Source organism: Gopherus flavomarginatus, chromosome 1, assembly GCF_025201925.1.
Source record: "Gopherus flavomarginatus isolate rGopFla2 chromosome 1, rGopFla2.mat.asm, whole genome shotgun sequence".
In the NCBI taxonomy this organism is placed as follows: domain Eukaryota; kingdom Metazoa; phylum Chordata; order Testudines; family Testudinidae; genus Gopherus; species Gopherus flavomarginatus.
The window spans coordinates 181,300,122-181,321,109 of NC_066617.1; the positions used below are offsets into that span (position 1 = coordinate 181,300,122).

Genomic DNA, 20,988 nt, shown 5'->3' on the forward strand with positions numbered 1-20,988 from the left:
AAAAGAACATTAACATGGATAAAGGGATTTCCTAGTGGTATAAATACCTGCACACGACCTCCCTAGGCTCTGGAGCCCTTGTTTATGTATATATGCAAGTTAAGACAACTGGAATAGAGTTTGACTGCTGTTAATCAATAAGGATATATTTTGTTAGAAAATAGGGGAAGGTGTTTCTTTGTCTTTTCTCCTTTTGTGGGAATGAGTTGCCAAGCATTTACTTCAGCAGACACCTTCGTCCCCTTGAATTCTGACTCTTCTCCCGCTCTGCCTCTGATAATGCATCATAGCGCTGCAGAATGCTTGCCCGTCTCCAACCATGCTACCAATGTCGTATCTACAGGTACTTTTTTACTAGAACAATTACGCTCTTGTTAACTTTCTTTTTAAATGCTTTACCCTCTTTCTGTAAATGTTGCCAAACTTAACATAGAGATAGGGAAACACAGGAACAGCTATTTCATATCAGCTCTGCAGTGACTAGGGACTATCTTAAAGCAGGAAAGTTTTCACAAGGCTATGTAAAAATGAATACATCTAGTGTGACTAAAATGTTTTTTCATTTTAGCCAAGTTTGTAGCCATCTCTAAAATTGTTATAGGATTAGGTTGAGGTATTTTACCAGCACAGTGATGTACTGGCTACAAATACTATCAAACTCTTGTAATGCAAAGTAGTCTTCAGTGACAAACGTCTTCTGAAATAAACCAAATTATATTTTGCCTATGAAACTGCAGTTTATAAATATATACATATATGATTTCAAATGGGTGATATACTTAAAATGAGACAGATGCTAATGGCATTAGCTGGGGAAAACACCCCATTAATGGGAAAATTAACATTTTATTAAATATAATAAATACTGAGTAAAGACACTAGGATTTGGGTGAGATTTTCATAAGTGCCGCAGTTACTTAAATGCATCGGACCCATCCTTCTGTGTTTTTGAAGTTGGCACCTTTATCTGACTAGGAATTTTAGTATGATTAACTTTAACTATATGTTAAAACTGAATAAAAATCGAATGTTTCCTAAGAGACATAAAATGTGCTTGCTACCTGAAAATATACAGAACTGGAGTTTTATCTCATTGGCATTTCTGTTCTTTTGAATGAATGAAAATAAAAGTTCAGAAACAGAGAAAACTTGAATATTAATCTCAGCTAACTCAATGACCCAAACTGAGTTGCGTGGAGGGGAGAATTTTACTTGATGTCTTCAGTAAAATGATGATCTCTTGTTAAGCATACTGGAAGTAACATCTTTCAACTGGAAGAAAAATGAACCCCCTACGTACAGCACACTCCACAGAAAATTGACAGTATTGATGACAACATGATTGCATATTAAATAGGGGGCTCAAAATGTTTCATAGTGCTTGTTAGAAAAACATAGGACAACTTAAATTATAGAAAAGAGGACAAATTTCTATATCCATTTTATGGTAGCACTTTCTGAATTGTTTCTTTTCTGACATGCTCCAAAGTAAAGAAAATATCAACGAAGCCTTTTACTAAGTCTATGCTTTAGTGTTTAATAATCATAGGCCCAAGTCTGCAGTCCTTCCTAAGGCACAAATCCCACTGAAGTAAATGGAAATTTTGCCTAATAGAATGTGATTCTGCATTTCTTATTTTATTGTATTACTACCCATAGCAAGAATGGCAGTATACAGTCCTAGAACAAAGAAAGACAAAGTGGGTGAGGAAATTTCTTTTAGTGGACCAACTTCTTTTGGTGAAAGAGACAAGCTTTTGAGCTACACAGAACTCTTCAGGTTCAGGAAAGGGGGAAATGAAGAACAACTCTTTAAAACTTGAAAGGTTGTCTCTTTCACCAACACAAATTGATCCAATAAAAGATATTACCTCACCCACCTGGTCTCTCTAATATCCTGGACCCAACACAGCTACAACACTGCATAGAATAAAGAAAGCAATAATAGAACATTTATTAGTATTAGGGGAAGATTTTAAGTTTTTAATACAGATGGCAAGAACTGTAATACACAGTGCTATGGTGAGTCCGTATAAAGAACTTGTGCAAAAAAGAAATGTATAAGGATTTTTACACTGAATCATTTTTTAATTATTTTTTTAAAATTACAAAATCCCTCACAATGCATATGGGCCTTGTAGCTTCATTGCATGTGAATTAATTTTGCTAATCGGCAAGTAACTGAACACACACACACAAAAGCAAAGATACTGCATCATAAACTTTAGACAAGTATATGTTATCTGTATGCTATATGTATTATTAGAGAGATGTTCTGGAATAGATTTTATTTTAAAAAATATCTTAGCAATTAAGACTTCACTCCAGCATCTGTTACTAAAATATTGCCAGGAAGTTGGAAATGTCAGTCTTTTATGTCTGAAAATCATGGGATGTGTGGATTAGGAAACTGCAGATTGGCAAAATTCAACAGCAAACAAATAATTCAAAATAAGACTTTGTCTAAGCACAAAAGTGGTACAGCTTTATCTATACTGGTATAGTTAAAGCAGTATAGTAGTCCCTAGTGTGGATGCAGTTATGCTGGTATGAATGTGCTTTACCACTATAGTTTATTCCCATATGGAAAGAAGAATAAGCAATACCTATCTAAGGTCCCCTTATACCAGTATAATTGTGTCAACAGTAGCTGCTGTACTGGTATAACTATATTGGTGGTAAAAATCACGCCACCTCCTCCCTCAGCTAACATTGTTATACTAGTGCAAAACGTGTATGTAAACTATATTAGTGTAGTTCTAAATATCTGAACTTTGATGATCATGATAATAACAATGTTGTAAACTATTAAAATTTCATAGATCATTGTTAGCATTTTTGCTATACTGCAGAAATCCTTCTGTGCATTTATACAATTCAGAAGAATCAAAGAAACCAACCTAGTTCTGTATTCTTAGAGACAATTCATATACAATCCAGTACTTTAAAAATATCCACTTGTTTGTGTCTATTTTTCCTTTTAGTCCCAGAGCAAGGGTGAAAGCAGTGCACATTTCTCCAGACTGTTTTAGCAACATGCTTCAGCTTTGATGTAGAAGGATTAGCCACGAATAGTAACCAAGTTATGCAGTTAGGGTGACCAGACAGAAAATGTGAAAAATCGGAATGGGGGTGGGGGTTAATAGAAGCCTATGTAAGAAAAAGACCCCAAAATCAGGCCTATCCCTATAAAATCAGAACATCTGGTCACCCTAAGTTCAGTTCTCATGTCAACCTTTCCTTGATTTCTCTACTGTGGCTGCCAACACAGGAGCCGATTTGTGACTAGGTTTTCTGTGATGTGGACGCATGTCCAACAAGACGTGAACAAATACCACAAACTCAATTAACTCAGCTCACTGAATAGCCATCCCACTAACCAATATTGAAATTACAGTTAGGGCTACCCAGTTTGAGTTGTCATAAGTTCCTGAACGAGCCCAGATGTAGATTCAGTGTTGCTGGGGCCATTTTGAAGCAAGGTGAATTTCTGAAAAGGTCAAAAGCATGGCCTCTCTATTGTTTGTGGGAGAGGGCTAAATCTATTATTTGGAAGCCACAGCAGACTCATAAAGTTCTTTCATGTGTCAACCATTAGAGGGAGACAATATATTCTCATTCTGTGTGATTTAGCACATCTCCACGTATCTTTAATATACAACATCTTCAAAAACCAGACTTCCTGTTTTGCTTGCATGCATGCAGAAATGCATGATAGATTTTTGGGATGCTGACACTAGACATTACGGAGCAGAGATCTGACCTTCAATCTCTTCATTAGAGTCAGCCAAAATTATTAAGATTTTTATTCACAGAATTGACCAGCAATAGCCCAACATTTGGGGATTCAGAAAACTTTACCGAATATTTTGTCAGCGTGAAATGCTGCCCTTGATGGCCAATAATTTTATTAATGCTGCTTCTTAAACCCTTACCTGATTTCCTGAGATGCCTGATACATAATAGTGTAGCCAAGCAGACAACGGAATCTATTTCCTTGTTCTCTTCTTCAAACTTCTGCCAGCAATCCTGCTGCCTGCCAGACTCCTGCGCAAACTATTTAGACAACATGCTTGTGGCTCTATTGCCGCTGCTATTACAAAATGTTGTTAGGCCTAAATTTTTGAAGTTTTTATGTCTGTACTTTTGAATGATCATCTGGAGACACTTTAAAGGGCCCTGGTTTTCAGAGGGTGGGTGCTCAGCACTTCTAAAAATCAGGTCCTTTTAAGGTGTCTTCAGGTGACTGCCTCAAATCACTGCATGCGCAAATGTAGGCTTTAGCCTACATAGAAATTTGTCCTCTTGGTTATATATGCTTCTTTTAGGGTTTTCATTTTAGGGGCTGATGCGCTTTTCAAGAACTTAGAAAAGATTAAAGTAAAAATAGACAGAACAATATTTCGGGCCTGATCTCCATACACATGTAAAGAGGAGAGCTTGTCAGGATGCCTAAATTATTACACTTGAGATAATAAATTAAGACCTGGTGAGATAAATCATTGCTCTTGGCTAAAAGTTAGCTAGTCTGTTTTCTGCTGAGGCATGAGCACCTACTGTAGGCTGTTTCCTACAGAATTACCTTGAGAGTTAAAAAGCAGTGTAGGTAGAATGGTTAGCATACAGGCAAAAACAAAGTACAAAGATATTCTCTACCTCTGGACTGAAAGGATGTATCTTGAATCCTCATACATTTTCTTACCAGTCCCGTCTGTTTTGTCTTTGGTCCATACTCCTAAATGTTCCCACGTGCACTTCTCCATGGCAACTTTGGGAAACGCATCTACAGGTCTTCATTATTCAGTCCCTTCCTGTCATTATGGAAACCAACAGTCTACCTATGGGGTGATGGCAGGTAAGAGAGATTCACTCTAACAGGTTAGTTATTGGCATAATTATTTGAGGGGAATTTTCCTTCAGAGGGGCTGAGGAAATGGAGGTTAATGAGAGGAAGGATGGCCTTATGGTTAAGGCACTGGACTGGGACTCCAGAGAACTGGGTTCAGTTTCATCCTCTCTCACAGCCTCTATCTGGGGATCCTGAGCAAATCACTTACTTTCTCTGCCTCACTTCCCTGTCTATGACCTGGGATAATGCTTCCTTTCTCTCACCTATTGTCTGTCTTGTGCACTTAGATTGGAAGCTCTTTTGGGGCAGGGACTGTCTTCTGCCATTACTGTATGTGTGTACAGTGCACTGGGGCCCCAATCTCAGTTGGGGCCTCGGGGCCCTATGCAGTACAAATAATAAAAATTATGACAGATTATGGAATTTTTATTGAATTCAGCACAGGACAGAGCTGCTTCAGAATCATCCACCCAGGGTGAGATCAATTAAAGAAACAAAAATAAATGTAGTGCCATTTTTGGAGCTCATAAAACTTGTGACAAGATATCAAACATCCAGTTAATTGTGACTCAGATTTTGGCTTGTGAACATTCTGTTTCTCAATCCAGAGTCCCCATTCCTTTCTCCAAAACTGGATAGCTCAGTGGTTTGAGTATTAGCTTGCTAATCCTAGGGTTGTGAGTTCAATCCTTGAGGGGGCCACTTAGGGATCTGGGGCAAAAATCTATCTGGGGATTGGTCCTGCTTTGAGCAGGGGGTTGGACCAGATGACCTTCTGAGGTCCCTCCCAGCCCCGATATTCTATGTTTCTAAGCTGACTTGGAGCAGGTAGGGAATGAAAAAGGCATATTCTGGATTCCGCCTACCCCCATGTTGTTCTTCCCTCCCAGTATCTAGTGATACAAAACAAAAAGTTTGAGGTCACACCTTAACAGCTGATGGCTATAGGTGATCAGGATTGTCCCTTATACTCTCAATGAAAATCACATTGTTATGTGATAGTGGGGTTTCTGTATGTGTGATACCACTATACTTTGTTATGAAACATCAAGGGAAATGTCCAGTGTCTGACATGGTTTAGTAGGTATAAAAGCATTAGTCTTGCACAGACTACTGCAGGCTTTATGATTAATAACAGGCTGCCAAGCTTTGAAATAGGTACTTATGTTGAGTAATAACAACTTTCTTTCAACCAGAGTAAACACATCAGGGATGGTTTCTTTTCACAGAGACACTGTAGCTGACATGTAGGAATGTCAGTCCTTCAGAGTGGAAGGAACTCTGTGTGGAGGCCAAAGAAAACTCACTTAATTCAATTTATGCTTTTCCACATCTCATGCAACAATATGAACTGTTTTCACACAGAGGATCAATAGAGTTTATGATGCAACTTGTAAAGATGTTTTAGCACCCTGTGCAGTTCTCAAGATACCACACTGAAGAGAGAAGAGAATTTGTTCAATATAAAGGTGTTCAAGTCAAGTATCAACCAGCAAAATAATGTAATGATGCCAGGGGAAGAGACTTACCAGGAAATAACCATGGCTCAAAACTAATCCAAAATCAAACACAGCATTTTATTTCAATGAGGAGGAGGGGAAATGTAAAAATCAATCAGCATAGGTGAATGTTTCCTTATGTAGACTTTTCTGGGACAGCAAGTAAGACTCTTTCTTTCTTCACATGGCCAAATGCTGCTGCTTCTCTGTCTCCTCTTGTGTCTCTGGCACAGAAATTCTTGCTCAGATCTCTATGGGAAGTCCACCGAAGAAGAATCATTAGATGAGGAGAGTTTCTATTCAGAAATATCAACCTATTTCTACACCAAAAGAATTCCATGTTGCTGTAGTCTCTCCTTTTTTCCACTTCCTTTTAGGCATCAAGCCTGCAACCCCAGAGATGTTATCAGCAAGTCTCTCCCAGAGTCGCATTTTACAGACCTGCAGCATGCCCCATCCCAATGTGGTGAATGGAGTCAGCACTCTGCAAGGCAAGTCCTTCTCTTGTTTAGTCTTTTTCCCTTCAGAGATTTAACAACTCCCTCCCCCTTTTCACAGTCATACTGCATGCGACTTAATATATCACTAGGGTTAGAACCTCCATTGTATTCCCAACTCTCTGGAGGATGTAATCTAGGCAGTGAACAAGAGAAAAGAACAAAAAAGAAGGAAGAGAAAGGATGGATGGTCTTGTGGTTTAGATGCTGGGCTGGAGATGTGGGTTCACTTCCAGACTATACTACAGACTGCCTGAGTGGGCAAGTCAATTACTCTCTTGATTCCCCAGCTCTAAAATGAGGGTAAGAATTTTTCTTTTCTCCCGTGCTTTGTCTGCCATATCACTTCAGAGAGACAAGGTGAGTGATATCTTTTATCAGACCCACTTTTGTTGTTCAATAAAAGATGTTACCTCACCTACATTGTCTCTCTAAAATTCTGGGACTGACACCGCTGCAACAACAATGCAAGCAGCAGTGGAAGATATCAGATTTTGTCTATTCAGGTCAGTGAGTCTCTCTGTTTGTTCAGTGCCCAGCACAAAGAGCACCTGATCTTGATTAAATGGAACTGTGTAGTCCAATAATGAATAAAATTTACCATAAAGTAGTTCATTCTTGTGCAATTACTTTCATCTCTAAAATTATAAAGTGATGATCTTATCACTCATTGGGCTTCATCCAGTACTCTTTACTCAAGGAAATGTCCCATTAAAATTGGTTGCATATACTACCAAATCTGCATATCACATGTAGTTTATAAAGTAGTATTGTTGGTACCAGAAAGCTAACACAGACTATGGGCCAGATCCTCAGCTGGTGTAAACTGACATAGGTCCATTTACTTCAATGAAAATGATGCTAATTTGCACCGGTTGAGTACCTGTCCCTATCTAAAGTACTTATATGGCCCTCCTTCTCATAGTATTTGAACACTTCATAGCACATAGTATTATTATTCACATTTCACAGATAAGGTGCTGAGGCAAAGCGTGACAGTTCAGGGAATTGAGCCTTGGTCTCCTCCGTGCCAGGCTGATGCCCTAACCACTGGCTAGTCCTTCCTTTCTATAGAATGTAATATTACAAAGCTTAACAGTTAGTAGTTGGCACAAAGATTTATTATGCAATGCTGGAGAATGATTATATCAAATTGTGTTTTTTGGCTTCATGCAGGTGGCCTGACCCCTTGCCTTTATAAATTCCCTGAACATGCACTGAGTGCCAGTTCCTGTGCTCTGGGGCATGGCTTCACTCCCATGCACCAGTCTATCCTTGGAGATGATCCCGCAGCCACTGACTTCAAGCAGGATTTCCGCAGAAAAACCAAGTCTGTTGAAGAGCCAATAGACATGGATTCCCCTGAAATCAGAGAACTGGAAAAGTTTGCCAATGAGTTCAAACTGAGGAGAATTAAGCTAGGTATGTGCTTTCTACAAGCCAATTATAGTCTGAAGATCCAAATGAAAGCTCAATTATTTCCGTATGTTTTATATTCTAGTCCATATGATATGCTTTATAATTTAAAACCTGCCTCACATTTATCAAGCTTTCTCCATACCTAGAATACTTGTTTAGAAATAATTACCTCAAGCTTTCTGCAACTTTTTGCAAGAATAGTAAGTGATTTTAAAACTTTCTGCAGTATCCAGGGCTGCCCGGGGTGGGGAGGGGCAAGTGGGGCAATTTACCCCAGGCCCCGCAGGGGCCCTGCCAGCCCTGGCCCGGCAGCGGTCTGGGTCTTCAGCGGCATTTTGACGGTGGGGGGCCCGTCAGTGCTGCTGAAGACGTGGAGCGACTAACGGTCCCCCAACCACCGAAATGCTGCCGAAGACCCGGACCGCCGCTGGGTGAGTACAAGTGTCGCAGCTCCCCCGATTTGCCCCAGGCCCCCTGAATCCTCTGGGCGGCCCTGGCAGTATCTACTACTTCTGTCTGCCTCTGAGAGCAAATTATTATTACCTGGACTAGCTGTATTATAGGGGAAAGTGTGATCTATTACACAAATCATACTGTAAAATTGCATTTAATTCAGCCTTTCAGAATTGTCATGAAAATTTGCCAAACCAGATACAAAATCTACTTGTTACTATGATAGTGAAAAACCTGATGATACTTTGCCAGTCAAAAATTATTCACTAAGGCAGTTGTACAAGTTGTAAGGCTGATTTAAGGTATGATTTAGATTCAAAATGATACATTTTAAAGTGATTTCAATTGAGTTGAACAGGAAATGATTTTTATCCTGTGAAAAATTGACAAAAGTGAAATTTTATCCATTTTCACCAAGTTGGTTGCCCAAAATAGTAAAAAATACATTTTTTTTTATAAAAACCATTTTTAAGAAAGAAAGCAGCTGTTGTAGCAATACATTTCCATTTAGTCAAAAAGCCATTTTCATTTTAGATGGAAAATTTCCATCCAGCTCTAGTCTTCAACCCTTTCTTTAAAATTGTACTCCAAGTTTTTTCCTTTAAATATCCAATTGATACATATAGGGTGACCTCTCACCAGTATACAGGAATTAAAGTAAAGACTTGTTTACACACACAGTTGTACTTGTTTAACTCAGATTGGTTTTAAAACAGATTTATTTAAACTGAGGCAAAATCCCTGTGTGACACTGAAATGGATTTAAACTCAGCTTATATCAGTAGCTGAAATCAATTCCATGCTGACAAACAAAATTGATACTTCATTCTTAATTGAAGGGGGTTACAGTGAATAGGGCTTGATCTACACTTAAAACCTGTATTGGCAGAGCTATCTTAGTTAGGGATGTGAAAAAAACCACACCCTTGAGCAATATAGTGTGCCAACAACCCCCTAGTGTAGATACAGCTGTGCTTATGAAAGAGGGCTTTTGGCAGCATAACTTTGTTTGGGGAGGTGTTACTGCATTGGCAGAAAAACTCGTTCTAGCATACAATGCATCTACACTATGGCGCTATGTCAGCATAGTTTCTGTAGCATAGATACAGCCTTAACTACAAGAATTTCTAAACAGATTTAGTTAAATCAGTACAAATGTTGTGTGTACGCAGGCCTTAGTTAAATCAGTGTAACTCCGTGTAGATAAGGCCTTGGAAAAAGCATGGGAGAACACAGTTAAAAACTAGGGTTGCCAACTTTCTAATCGCACAAAACCAAACACCTGAGCCTGACCCCTTCCCCGAGGCCATGCCCCCCACTCATACATTTCCCCCTCCCTCAGTGGCTCACTCTCCCCCACTCTCACTCCCCCACTTTCACTGGGCAAGGGCAGGGGGTTGTGGTGCAGGAGGGGGTAAGGGCTTTAACTAGGGGTGCGGCCTCCAGCATAGTGCCAAAAATGAGAGGTTCAGGGTGTGGAAGGATGATCCAGCCTGGGGCAGGGTGTTGGGGTGCAGGAGGGGACTCCAGGATGAGAAGTGGGGCAGAGGGGTTCAGGTGTGGAAGGGGTCTCTGGGTTGGGGGTTGAGGTGAAGGAGGAGGGTCCAGGTTTGAGGAGTGGGGCTCAGGGTCGGGGCATGGGCTTAATCAAGTGGCTTCTGGTCAGTGGTGCACCGGGGGGGCTAAGGCAGGCTTCCTGCCTGTCCTGACTACATACTATGAATGCCCCAGAAATAGCCAGCAGGTCCAGCTCTTAGGCAGAAGCACGCCAAGTGCAGGCACTGCCCCTGCAGCTCCCATTGGCCACAGTTCCCAGCCAGTGGGAGTGCAGAGCTGATGCTCGGCGTGAGAGCAGTGCATGGCCCCATGGCCCCTCCACCTAGAAGCTGGACCTGCTGGCAGCTTCCAGGGCACAGCGCAGAACCAGGACAGATAGGGACTAGGCTGCCTTAGCTCCGCAACATCACTGACCTAACTTTTTACTGTCCAGTTGGCAGTGCTGACTGGAGACACCAGAGTCCTTTTTTGACTGGGTGGTCCAGTTGAAAATCAGACACCTGGTCACCCTATTTTGAGGGAGAGGCCCCTGCTTCTTGGGGGAACTGAGGTCTTCCTTCTCCTGCCTCTTTGATGGCCAGTGAAATGATCATGTTTCAAGCAGAAAAATCTGAATTCAGAGCCTCGGAGGAAATGGCAGCTTTCTCCAAGCCCTTTTGTCAGTAAGTGGAGTATCCCCAGCACTTGCCAGGAGGAGAATAATTGTTCAGTCTGAGAGACTCCTATCAGCATGTGCCTGATTCTTCACACCTGACCCCCTGATAGTTCTCTCCCCTTCTTTGGGAGGCAGAGAAGGAAAAGGAGGGAGCCTCCTGCCTCAAACTCACTTGCCTCTTCTGGGAAATACAGGCTGGCTTGCCAGCTGCTTCCCGTTCCTTAGCTGGAAACCTGGGGGCACAGAGTGGCTCTGCCAGTTCCTTCTCTCTTCCTGGAACGCCATAGTGTGTGATGTGTGGGGGTGGGGTGGAGGGAGAAGATGGTGGGGCAGCTCCATGCCCTATCTCTCACACATACATGCACTTCTGTTTTGCTCTTTGGGAACCTGGACTTCTCTCAGATTCATGTATTCCCTCCAGTTTTAGATTTATTTTAACCACTGCTGAGTATTGTGGTGACCAGTTTGTTACCATCTGAGAACTACTTGGGGATGATGTGAAATGTGTGGATGATCTCAGCTTGGTTTCTGGTGAATAGATGATCATGTCACACTCACTGGCAGCCTCTGTACTGTACAAAAATTAAATGGGCACTGGTGCTGCATTATCCCTATCACCCCTATAGATTTCCCTCCATGACAAGATGGAAGCTCACTGGTGGGGTACAGTGAGGAAGCCTGGTCCTGTCTGTGCTGCACTGAAACGATGTTGTGTGTGTCAAACACTGCAAATCCAGCCCCTTCATGGATACTAAATTTATTTTATGAATTAAGAGTTGTCATTTTTACATTATCTACTATAACAACAGATTGTATCATTACAGAATATGGCATGACTCCACTGTAAAACACAGCTCTATAAAAGCATGTAATTTATATGGCTGTAACAGTCATCTGTATTATCTCTACAGCTACAGGGTTATTACCATCCATTTACAGTACAGAAATGAAGGCTAGAGCAAGGGTATGCTGTCTGAAACAGTGTTTATGACCTGTGCTGTTTTGCTGTATATCGTGATTATTTAACTGTCAGTCATAGAAAGGGCAAGATTACCTATGCCCAAGAGTACTTCAGTAGTAATTATTTACAGTGGTATGATCCTGAATTCTTGCACACTCAAAACTCCATTGACTTAAACAAATGTGACTGAATAGAGACTGCAGGATTGGTCTTAGTGCTGTTAATAAAAATGGGATGTACCAACAGCCTAAATTGAAATGGACAGTGCCCTGCTAGGGCAAAATGTTAACGTTAATACAGACAGAGGGTTTGATACTGTGAGGCACTTTGCACCCTGACTACCTTCTAACATCAATAGGAGGGAAAGACACTCAGCACCTTGAGGATTATGCCTGTTATGGGAAGGAGGTAGAAGAAGACTTAGCTGTGTCTACAGTGGGGACTAGGCTGACCTCTACGGCACTTACTGAATGACATTTTTCTCAAGCCCTGAGCAACATAGCTGGGTCGATAGAATTTTTGAAGTGTGGCCCAGGCCTGAGAGAGAAAGGACCAACCCAGGAAATGGAACTGGAAATTGTGTTTTATTTTGTTGTTTACATTCTTCTTTGCATAATGGTAATACCTAGAGCCTCTGCTCACAGATCAGGGCCCCATTGTCCTAGGCACTGTACAGATACATAATGAAAAGACAAGTATCAGAGGGGTAGCCGTGTTACTCTGGATCTGTAAAAGCAGCAAAGAATCCTGTGGCACCTTATAGACTAACAGACATATTGGAGCATGAGCTTTCGTGGGTGAATACCCACTTCGTCAGATGCATGTATGGTATTCACCCATGAAAGCTCATGCTCCAAAACGTCTGTTAGTCTATAAGGTGCCATAGGATTCTTTGCTGCTTTTAATGAAAAGACAGACTCTCCCCCATAAGAAGAATCCAAGTATATGAGGAGAATCAGCAGGTGGACACAACAAACTGAGCGTAAATGAGATTTAACAGGACAATAATGATTACTGTGAGAAGCAGCAGTCACAGAAGTTACAATGGTGTGAGTAAAAATCAGAGTATATTCTTAGATTTTTAAGTCTTAACTCTGAATTGTTCTTCTTTTCTGGGTTTAAATCAGATTTATAACATTAAAAGAAACTTGTAATTCTGTGTGCAGAATTACTGCATGATCATTTGCTGTTGCTTCCTGCCTGTATTATCATACTGGTCAAATTGCATATGTCTCATGATAGACATGGGGACGGATACTCATCTCACCTGTTTACACTCGTGAATTCCACTGGAAGTTACTGCAGAGTAAGACTGATGTCAGATCAAAAACAGTCAAAGAAAATGCTTAAGGCATCTTGCCAAAAGTATGTTTTGGGGGCAGTGACCAAGGCAGAATGTGTCTTAATGTAAATAAGCTAGGTTAGGTTACTCAAGTTTTTTTTTCCCTTTATTGCTTTTTGACAGGCTATACACAAACAAACGTTGGAGAAGCCCTGGCGGCTGTGCATGGCTCTGAGTTCAGTCAAACAACTATTTGCCGATTTGAAAATTTGCAGCTAAGCTTCAAGAATGCCTGCAAACTGAAATTGATATTATCCAAGTGGCTGGAAGAAGCAGAACAAATAGGAGGTAGATATTTAATATCTCTAGAATTTAGTCTTACCCTTATAAGAAGCTCTTTAATGTATAAAATGGCTAGTAGTGTATAACTTCCACTGGTCCCGCTTTTTGTTTATTCAGATGGAGAATTTGAATATAAATATTGTAGGATCAGTACATGCATTAAATTCAGTAGGACCAATGCCTGTGTCGTGGGTAGAGGGAAGCAAACCTGCCAGAAACGTGTGGCCGACACAAATTAGAGAGATGTGACTCTCTTATACATCCCTCGTTTCCCTGAAGCCCATTCATGCAAACTAGCCCAGATCTTGAGGTGCAGGGCAGCTGTTTTTTGATGCACTATCATTGAATTCTAGTCCAAAAGACAATAGCTGGCTGTGGAAGAATCACTGGTATAAGGAGATCTTCCAATGGCAGAGCACCAATGTTGCTCCCTACTACAGGTGTAAGGGATGTGGCAATGGGAAAAGGAATGTGACTAGCCAAAAACCATGCCCCCTATAACAGTAGTAGGGTGGGGGCTATCATGGCGTGTTGACATCTGCTCTTTGCCATTGAAGGATTCCCTTCCCTATGTCCTGCAAAACCCCAGCTGCTGGACAAGCCCCTGGAATTCTGTGGCAGAGGCATGATTTAGGACATGATTTAGAATAGGTTAGCTATTGTAAATTACATTGGAAGCCCTGCCCAGCACATAACTGGCTCAGGATGAGGAGAGCCCCTGGCAGCGTATGGTCTTTGGCGTTAATCAACCATGTGAGCTACCGTGTAGCTGAGGTTCTGCATGTCAGCAGATGGTATGCTGGGGGTTAGAAGAAAGCAGGTCCAGATCCAAAGACCAAAACAGGTGAGCATGTGGCTTTTTTATATACAGTATAGCTGACTCCTTCCTATTGAGGATCCAACTCGGCTTTGACAGAATTTCTCATCCGGGCCCCAAGATGGCTGATCCTTTCTAATCTCACAATCAAAGCTTCTCCTTTCAGAGGCATGCAATATGTTCTGGAGTGCCACTGAAAGAGGATCTAGTGCACACTAGATTGGATCATGTATGTTTTATCACTGTTAGAATGACTTTACTGATCATTAAGAAAAGAGAAATGATGTGTAAGTAAGAAGATACTTCCATTGTTATGATAGTTTTTACCATTGTTATTTAACTCATACATTTTTATCTCTTTTGTTAACTCCTGTTTTTCCTTCTCCAAACCACAAATGATGGGGCAGGGCCTTGGGTGGAAGAGGAAGGGCTGGGGGTCAGCCTCCCCCAGCCAGCCCTTCAGCACTGCCCGGCCTGCACCACCTGGGGCTCCGGTGGCGATTAAAAGGGCCCGTAGCTCCGCTGCTGCTGTGGTAGCCGTGGCGGCCGCTGCCTCCAAAAGCCCCAGGGCCTTTTAAATCGCTGGGCCCCGGGGCAGCTGCCCCTTTTGCCTGCTGTTATTTGTTCTAGAAAAGCATCCTCCACCTCCTCTTCTTGATTTGATGGTCTGTAGTAGATTCCATATCATCATGTCACCTTTATTTTATTCCTTTTATCTTTCCCAGAAACTTTCAAATAGTCAGCCTCTCACCTACTTCTGAACTTCAGATAAATGGATATATATTCCTGATGTACAACACAAAGCACTTCCTTTTTCACTGACTGTCCTTCCTGAACAAGCTATACCCCCTATACCTAATATTCCAGTCATGAGATTTAGCCCACCAATCTCTGTGATACCAATTGTCATCATTTAGCTTATGTACTAACACTTTCAGTTTTTCCTGTTTTATTCCCCATACTCTTTCCATTTGTGTATAGGCATTTAGTATGTTGAGCAGATTCCCCCACTAATTTCCCTCTTGTTGCTCCTGTGAGCCTATTGTAATTTTCCATATCCTGCACAACATCTAGCTTTTTTCTGTTTAACTTGTGGGCATTAGTCAATGGCCCTTCAAATCTAGTATAAAGTCCACACTAGGTTGGTTAATCAGTACGTGAAGATACTCTGGCCTTTCTTGGTCAGGTGGACCCCATCTCTTCCCAGCAATCCTTCCCAGAACAATATCCCATGGTTGAGGAAGCCAATGATGCAATCTCAGATGCACCCAAAATCAGCACATGTGTGAGCTTAGCCTGCATTCATGAACCAGCATGGCTGCTTGGAACATGTTCATAATGGGTATAAATTCTTTTGCCTGTGTGTGGATATCCAGGCTAATAGACTTGGTATTTCTCCAGTGCATTCTGAAAATGAACTGCATCTCTTGGAACAAATTACGTCAACATTTCTCACTTTGACCATTAAACCCATTGGCACAAAACTGCAAAAAAACCAAACAAAACAACAACAACAAATCAAAACAATCACCTCTGATCAAACCCAAACCAGGCCTATGAGTTTGCAACAAGATCCAGCCCTGGGAAACATTACCTGGGGTTGGACAGGAAATATTTTAATGTACAGACTGATTCTGACACACTCAAAAAATGAATCAGCTTTGAACCAACATAAATAGGTTCCTTTAGTGCTGTTCATAACATAAACCTTTACTTCAGGGGTTCTCAAACTGGGGGTTGGGACCCCTAAGGGGGTCATGAGGTTATTACATGGGGGGTTGCGCGCTGTATATAAAAAAGTGTTTTTAATGTATCGGAGGGGTCACACTCAGAGGCTTGCTGTGTGAAAGGGGTAACCAGTACAAAAAAGTCTGAGACCCCCTGCTTTACTTACTCCTGAAGAGTGCAATTCCAACATTCAGCCACCATCCGGCGAAGTGGGTATTCACCCATGAAAGCTCATGCTCCAATATGTCTGTTAGTCTATAAGGTGCCACAGGACTCTTGGCTGCTTATTCAGCCACCAGATGTCCCACTGTTTCAAAGCAGACCATTCAGCAACCATATCTGGCATGCATTCCTGGTATTAAAACATGACTGGTAACAATGGTTTCTAGAAATTTTTGTACTTGTTTTAATCTTGTATGGAAGGTAACTCCCCCTTTTTTAATATAGCTTTATACAACGAAAAAGTTGGCGTGAATGAGCGGAAAAGAAAGCGCAGAACCACCATAAGGTAATACAATACTTCTGAAAAGTATGTATTGGAAGTCCTTTTTCTTTCAGATCCTTATTAGGTTTGAAATCTAAGTTATACTTTTCCTTAGAAGCCCTATCTAGAGCTGGTTGAAAAAATAAGTCAAAATTTGAAAAACAGACAAATTTTATGTGAAAATTTTCACAAAAAATTTCATACCATTTATCAACCAACTAAGGAGCTGCACCAAAACTTTCAGCCTTTAAATTTTTTTCCAACAACCCCCCCTACACACACATTTTTTGTTTGTAAAAAAATGTACCCATTTATGATCCCTGGTAATCCCATCCTTTAGATGTCCAACTCAGTAATAAGCTTCTGTACCCCACTGGCTGCTTATACAGCCTCTGAACTTCCTTTGTGGGAGGTTTGATGATACAGGAGCAATTGCACTACTTCTGCTATAACTTGTGGTGGTTAGTCCTGGTGGGTCTGGGGAAAAGCTTGCTGCAAAAAGCATCTTCCCCTCCCTCAGCCAGGGATCCGGATCCTCTGGAGCTTCTGCAGAATGGCTTTCACAGGCTGTAAAGAAAGAAGGGAGGGGAGTGCAGGGTTGCCAACTTCACACAGCAGGAAGTTGTCCCAGAAACCCTGAAAAGTCACTAGATGCTGCTATTTAAGCATTCAAAAGATGCCAAAAATGTCATTAAATAACATTTCCACAGAATTCAACAAAGAATTGTGTGTGTGTGTGTGTATATATATATACACATACATACACACACACTATAAATTTGCATTGAACATAACACTGAAATAATACATTATAGAATTTCTATATACACTAATCACTGAAAATGTGTTTAGACTATAGGTCATATTCCAATAGGTGTTTGTCATAGAGTTTTGAAGTGCATTCCAGGGCTGCTTCTGCTGAAAGTGGGATTTGACTAGAGCTCCTGTTGGCAGAAGACGTTATTTACTGTAACTGGAGGTTCTTTGAGATGTGTGGTCCCTATCTGGATTCCAAATGTGGGTGCTCATGCATACTGTGCACCAGAACTGTTCATAATTGTGTCTATTGACCCACACATGCATTGTGCATCAACTGCGTGGCACGTCCGAGGCTTTAAGAGGCTGTGAGGATTGACACTGCTTCAGTTCCCTTGCACTAGTAAGTAACGGAGCCTGGAGTGGAAGGCGGATATTGGAATCCAAATGGGGACCACATATCTTAAGGAACCTCCAGTTACAAGAAACAATCTTTTCTTCAAGTGATGGTCTGTATGTGGATTCCAAGTGTGGGAAAGTAGTGAGCAGTACTCACTGCAGAGGTGGGCATGAGGGCTCACCAGAAGTTACAGGCTGCAGGACAGCTCAGTCAACTGCTTTATCCACCACTGCAGCAGGGGCGAGGGCATAGGGGGCAGTAAAAGTGTGGACAGAGGACCAAGTGGTCTCCCAACAAATGTCCTGCCATGGAACATCTGTATGGAAGGCCGACGTGATGGTTTACGCACACATGGAGTAGGCTATGACCCTTGATGGGGGCAGGGGGAGGAGACAACGTGAGAGAGAGCATAGCAGTCCGATATAGAAAGGGAGATCCAGGGAGAGAGGGGTTGTGAAGAGAGGGTGTGGTCCCAGCAGCATTCTGCAATGGTAAGGAAGAGGCAGGATGAAGCTCAGAAGGCCCAAGTGCGGTACAGATAAAAGGCAAGCGCTTGGTGGATATCGAGGGTGTAGTGTGTGTTCCCTGTATGAGGCGTGTGATATAGGGTAGAATATGGGGACAATGTCCCTTGGAGCTGGCTTTCGCTGTTTTTGCACCTTTGGTGGCCCACATCTATGGAGTTCAGCTCCCTCTGCCTGTGGAAGCAGAGCCCATTAACAAAAGTATTTACATACATAAATAAGCAAAACCAGATGGGATAATACAACATTAATAAAATTATGTATTTTGAACCAATTATTAGCTAAACCATGATGAAACCTCTCTGCTGGGTTGTTCCAAACTATGATAACAACACCCAGGAATGGCTCCAGTGCACAGATCTGTCCCAATGCCTGTATTAGCACATATACAATCCCAGTGTCATCACAAAGAGCTTTGCACTAAATTTTGTTAAAGCCAGCATGACTCTAGATTTCTATGTTGGGGGGAATAATCTTCAGAGATCCATGGCGTTTAGTGTTTGTAGTCAAAGACCCTTTTTCTAATTACTGAAGAGGTCATAGTCCCAATATGAGACCCCTCTTCACAGGACAGATGTCATCTCCAATTCTTCATGGCACGCTGCTGCTTAGCTATCACTCCTGATGCATCAGTGCTATGCTGGCATCCATGAAACATCTGTGATTTGCAAGCCAGTAAAACTAAGTGGTTCCTTACAAACTATAAATGATGAGTTTTGTATACATACAGTACAAGGGGCACTCTGTGGACACAATAAGAAAATGTTCCCTGATCCCTTGGGGAGCATGGGACCCCAGTCTAGGAACCTCTTTAAGAATGAGCTGGAAGCATACCTTATCTGAACTTCACTCTCATTGAAGATAGGGAGAATTGTTAGGTAGGTTTCTTGAGGATGAAATAGAAGCTGGAGATGAAAAGCAGTGAGTGAGTTAGCCTACTCCAGTGCAGGAGCTTTGTATGACCTGATCAAACTATCCATAGTATGGATATGGGAAATTATATTTTATTTTCAGCTAGCTAGCATCAATAGCCCAACATTAAAAAGAAAATGTATTACTAATGAAATTACACTAAGGGCACTCTAAAGTTACATGCAACGTTATTCACCAGTACTAGAATTTCTGAAGTGGCTTGAACCTAACAGAAATAAACACGCTTCATATCTAGAATCAAGTGTACAGTGACCTCTTGTGGACAAAAAAAAATACAGCTAATGCTAAAACTAGGTGTGACAAGATCAAGCTTCTCATCCTAATTGCTTTTTTAAAAGCACATTTCAGGCACTTATTCTTTTGGGAGCATAAACAGCACACAAAAAAAAGAAGCCAGATTTCACCTATATTCAGCCTCACTGTCTGAATGTGGGAGGAAAATAGCACTTAACTTTTATGATGTACCAGCTCAACCACAGCACATTTTTGGGTTCTACTGCAATGCAAATAGTAGGCTAAAACTGACTTTTGGGGAGAGCATGATGGTTCTTGGGATAGGTTGCCTGCCATGTGCTATATAACTTGCATGAACTACCTTTAATGGGTTACCCCTAATAATAATAATAAAGTCATTATTATTAGTATCTTTACCTTCAATCCACGCTGCTATCAGATTTTTGCAGCTCATGGCAGCATGGAACCATAATACCCTTTAAACTCAGGTTTTTACTGAGAGCAAAGCAGTTTCTTGCCTTTCTTAGTGCAATATTTTTAATGTTCATATCATTGCAGCTTAGTCTAAAATAGCAGCCATGACCTGAGTATGTCCAAAGTCAATAAAAGGGGCATTTTTATGTATCCCTTCTTCCAGCATTGCTGCTAAAGAAGCTCTAGAGAGAAACTTTGGGGAACAAAGTAAGCCTTCTTCTCAAGAGATTATGAGGATGGCTGAGGGGCTTAACCTTGAGAAGGAAGTTGTGAGAGTTTGGTTTTGCAACCGAAGACAAAGGGAAAAGAGAGTGAAGACAAGTTTACACCAGAACACCTTTAGTTCCATTATGAAGGAGCATCACGAGTGCCGGTAAATTTTCCTGTACATAGTTGAGGATTTCTGGGCATTTAGGATTTTTTTTTAAAGTATTTTGTAAGTCTGAACAGAAACACGTTTCCTTTACAAGTTAGTCAATTTTAACTGTAATAACTTCAGTGGGCTTTATCTTAATGTAAAAAGATCGGAAACATTGTTACTATATGTATTTGAGCAGGAGAGACAGTTGCTTAGCTGTCAACTAGTCAATCTGCATTAGTTGATTAATGTGTTACAAATTGCACCCTAAGTACAATACACTCACTAGTTAATGTGAATTTTGCCCAAAAGATCTGGAATGATATCCTTTGTGTTAATTACAAAGAAGTTACTTACTGGTACTGCAGTGTGTGAAAATGTTGACTGCACATGCACACTTGTGTTATGTGCTCCTCACTCCAACAGCAATGAGCTTCACAAACCTTCTAGAAAAGCTACAGCTGTTAGGATCACTGAAGTGCCCCTTCCTAGCACCAAACCTTTAGAGCCAAGGGAGGAGGCTGTCTGATCAGGGGCTGGTCCTCCTGCTAAACTTCAGCATCATTGAACTCCGTGGAAAGTGACCTGGTAATTAAGGGTACGTCTACACTACGGGATCATTCCGATTTTACATAAACCGGTTATATAAAACAGATTGTATAAAGTCGAGTGCACGCGGCCACACTAAGCACATTAATTCGACGGTGTGCGTCCATGGTCCGAGACAAGCGTCGATTTCTGGAGCGTTGCACTGTGGGTAGCTATC

At 41.4% G+C, this 20,988-nt stretch overlaps 2 protein-coding genes across 4 annotated transcripts in view; both read left to right on the forward strand.

The window, feature by feature from the left end:
- The window catches only part of LOC127054830 (uncharacterized), a 296,455-nt gene that overhangs the window by 273,855 nt on the left and 1,612 nt on the right, over positions 1-20,988 (forward strand). The gene's annotated exons all lie outside the window — the stretch shown is intronic.
- POU1F1 (POU class 1 homeobox 1) lies at positions 202-20,241 on the forward strand. Of its 2 annotated transcripts, none has more exons than XM_050961187.1 (6): positions 202-343; positions 4,706-4,855; positions 8,022-8,267; positions 13,356-13,520; positions 16,507-16,567; positions 20,028-20,241. In XM_050961187.1, exons 1-6 carry the CDS (start codon positions 202-204, stop codon positions 20,239-20,241), a joined length of 978 nt encoding a protein of 325 aa, XP_050817144.1. The 2 variants fall into 2 exon arrangements, with proteins under 2 accessions (XP_050817144.1, XP_050817155.1); XM_050961198.1 differs by having other exon boundaries at positions 4,784-4,855.

Coding starts and splice junctions, on each gene's coding strand:
- POU1F1 (XM_050961187.1), top strand. CDS start 202: ATGAGTTGCCAAGCATTTACTTCAGCAGACACCTTCGTCCCCTTGAAT. Junction 8,268..13,355: donor ACTGAGGAGAATTAAGCTAG/GTATGTGCTTTC, acceptor GCTTTTTGACAG/GCTATACACAAACAAACGTT. Junction 16,568..20,027: donor AAGCGCAGAACCACCATAAG/GTAATACAATAC, acceptor CCCTTCTTCCAG/CATTGCTGCTAAAGAAGCTC.